Source organism: Cebus imitator, unplaced genomic scaffold (genome assembly GCF_001604975.1).
Source record: "Cebus imitator isolate Cc_AM_T3 unplaced genomic scaffold, Cebus_imitator-1.0 Scaffold77, whole genome shotgun sequence".
NCBI lineage: Eukaryota > Metazoa > Chordata > Mammalia > Primates > Cebidae > Cebus > Cebus imitator.
Window position 1 is genome coordinate 85,594 of NW_016107392.1, and position 3,061 is coordinate 88,654.

Genomic DNA, 3,061 nt, shown 5'->3' on the forward strand with positions numbered 1-3,061 from the left:
GATTAAAGTGATTCTCGCACCTCAGCCTCCAGATTAGCTGGGATTACAGGCATGTGCCACCACATGAGGCTAATTTTTGTGTTTTTAGTAGAGATGGGGTTTCGCCATGTTGACCAGGCTGGTCTCGAACTCCTGGCCTCAGGTGATCCACCCACCTAGGGCCTTCCAAAGTGCTGGGATTACAGCTGTGAGCCACCTCACATGGCCTTAAATTTATTCTGATATATTTTATCCTTTCTGATGCTATTACAAATGGAATTTTTAAATTGTGAACCTTTTATCATTACAAAATGTCCCTCTTTCTCTCTTTGTAATTTTTTTTAATCTTAAGGCTTCTTTTGTCTGATATAAATATAGTCACTCTAGTTCTCTTATAATCACTCAATTATTTTTATAGAAGTATATATATGTATACATCTTTAGAACAGGAGAGTGGAAGGAAACAGTAAGATGTTAACAGTTGTATCTAATGTGTAGAATTACGAGTTTTCTGAGAAGTTTGCATCATAATTAGAAAAAAGTGACATATACATTTTTAAAATATTTTATCAGCTAAATACTTCTGGTAGCAAACAGCAGAGATAAGTCAACAAGCAGAAAAGGAATTTTTGAAAAGATACTGGCCTGGTTGCAGAATCGACAGGAAAAGCTGGGCTCCAGGCTGAGAAGAGATTGAGCTGTGGCAACCTCAGTGCTCTGGGTAGCAGGAATTTCTCAGCTGTTTCAGCAACGTGATGCACCAGATATGAGCTCGAACTTCTTATTTTCTCTCTTTTGATCTCTTCAATCAAGATTCAAAATCTTGAAGAGAGTATTCCACTTGAGTTAAATAAATCTTTGAAATTTGTTGAGGAAAATAAGCATCTTGGTTTTATAATCCTAGGACTATAGTAGAGGACACTGGGAATAGTTAAGGGAAACAGAAATACAGTTATAATGAATAAGATCTATAAGTAAAAGAGTAGAATAGGAATGTTCTAACACAAAGATATTATAAGGGCCCCGGTTTGTTTATTACACATTGTATGCCTATATCAAAACATCACATACCCCATCAATATATACAACTGTTATATACCCATAATTAAAACTTTTGAAAACAGTAGGGGACAAATGATTCCCCAAGATGAAATTAGGGCACTGCCATCAAATGGAGGGAAATAAACTCTGGTAGCCAAAAAGCAACAGAAGTTCACTACAATATGTAACTGTTAATGCAGGATTATAGTTTATAATGCTTGTCATAAAAATAACCATCAAAATTGAATACAGTTACCCCAATTATCACTTAACCATTGTGGTGGGACTCATAACATTGAAGTTCTCACACACTGACATCTCTCCCACTGGACCCTGAATTTCATATCTTCCATGAAGCAGTTAAATTCATTTAGAAAATGAGAAAATAGAGACTTTTATAATGATACTGAGGAGGACTTTGCAATAATATGACACTTCCTAGAATGTCATCTCCTCCCTGGTTTACCTAAGCATCCTGTACATCCTTGTCAAGACTCAGCTCAAGCATTTTACCTCATCCTGAAAGGCTTTCTCCTTCACGCCCTCCTGCCACATCCTGTTCTAATGACAAGCCACTCATCCCTGTTACTGTTCTCTTCCTATGGTGTTGTATTGGTTGAGTTGTCTGACTCATATACCAGCCAGACTGGCAGACCCTGTCTCATTTTTCTTTGATTCTTTATACAGAATGTGCACATTAAACATTCAGTAAGTATTTGTTGAGTGGATGGATGGATTTGCCAAAGAAAAGGGTAAGGCATCCCATGTAGAGCCCCCATGGATAAAGGCATGACACATGGCAGGAACAGGTGAGAAATTCTGTAGGATTAGAGCATGGAGAGGTTAACCAGAAAAGAGACTGGTAATTTGACTAGTGTTAGCCTCTAAAGGACCATATATGCCAAGTTTAAACAATTCTGTAGGTCTGAGGAACAAGCAGAATGTCTGAGATTTGGCAAGGGGAGTGGGTGAGAATTCTAAAGACCGTGTGGTGAGTAAATGCTGACTGGGGCTAGAGCTGCTGAAGAGAACCCTCAGATAGTAGGGTGTTGTCTCTGAGAGTTAAGTCTCAGACCTGGTTTGGGAGCAGAAGAGTGCCTACCATGCACCTAGGCACTTTTCCAGGTGCTGGGAGTACAGTGGTGAATTACTGCTCCCATGGAGCTTTCATCCAGAAAGGGCAGACAGATAAAACAACATACCTGCACAAACAGGCGCACACACACACTCTCTCAAAACCAGAATGCCATGTTGCAGATAAAGTGTTCCAAGACAGCACTCTCCAGGTTAAGTGTTCAGAGCAGTCTGGTGTCTGCACTGAATATTTCCCTGCAGTATCACAGGGAACCTTCTTACAGTCCACCTCTCAGGCATTTACTGCTAAGTTTTTACAAGTAAAATGACCAATACTATGTATGTTCTTGATGTATATAATACTATGCACTCTACAAAAAGTGTTTCAAATAAGAAAAAAATAATTTGTCACAAGAATACTTTAGCAAAGTGATTTACTTTTTCCCCATTTCATACTGTGCATAGGGATATTATTTTTAAAGCCTAATTAGATATACGATAGGCAATGACTGGTTTTTATTTATTCTATGTTAATTTTGTAGCTTACAGTTCTTAGTGCCTGAAAAATGTGGCATTTTTCCAACATTAATCCATAGCCTTGCCAACTTGTTTTTCTGCAGTAGAATAGACTCCACTAGTAAAGGAATTTTTAATTCTTGATGTAAACATTAACCTATGCCACGTGATCTAGTTTTACATTCTCTTCCCTTAAGTTGTGGGCTCAATTAATAATAAGGACCCTTTCCTCTTTTCCAGGGTGCTGATAAGACTGTGAAAGGCCCAGATGGACTGACCGCCTTTGAAGCCACCGACAACCAGGCAATCAAAGCTCTTCTCCAGTGATGGATGGACGGACTGATAACTTGGGAAGAATGACTCTCCTGTGGCCTCACACTGCTGCCTGTCTGTCTGTCACTCTCTTATCTGCCAGCTTCTTCAGCTAAATACTTTAAGAGGGGTGAGGGGA

At 39.1% G+C, this 3,061-nt stretch overlaps 2 protein-coding genes across 2 annotated transcripts in view; both read left to right on the forward strand.

The window, feature by feature from the left end:
* LOC108307202 (40S ribosomal protein S20-like) overlaps nucleotides 1-2,404 on the forward strand; it is a 4,039-nt gene extending 1,635 nt beyond the window's left edge. Inside the window, exon 2 of the mRNA XM_037740017.1 lies at nucleotides 2,356-2,404. Within this exon, the coding sequence (XP_037595945.1) occupies nucleotides 2,356-2,404 (49 nt within the window). The remainder of the gene's footprint in view (nucleotides 1-2,355) is intronic.
* Nucleotides 1-3,061, forward strand: part of MTPN (myotrophin) — a 48,236-nt gene extending 45,175 nt beyond the window's left edge. Inside the window, exon 4 of the mRNA XM_017532501.2 lies at nucleotides 2,851-3,061. Within this exon, the coding sequence (XP_017387990.1) occupies nucleotides 2,851-2,937 (87 nt within the window). The 3' untranslated portion in view covers nucleotides 2,938-3,061. The remainder of the gene's footprint in view (nucleotides 1-2,850) is intronic.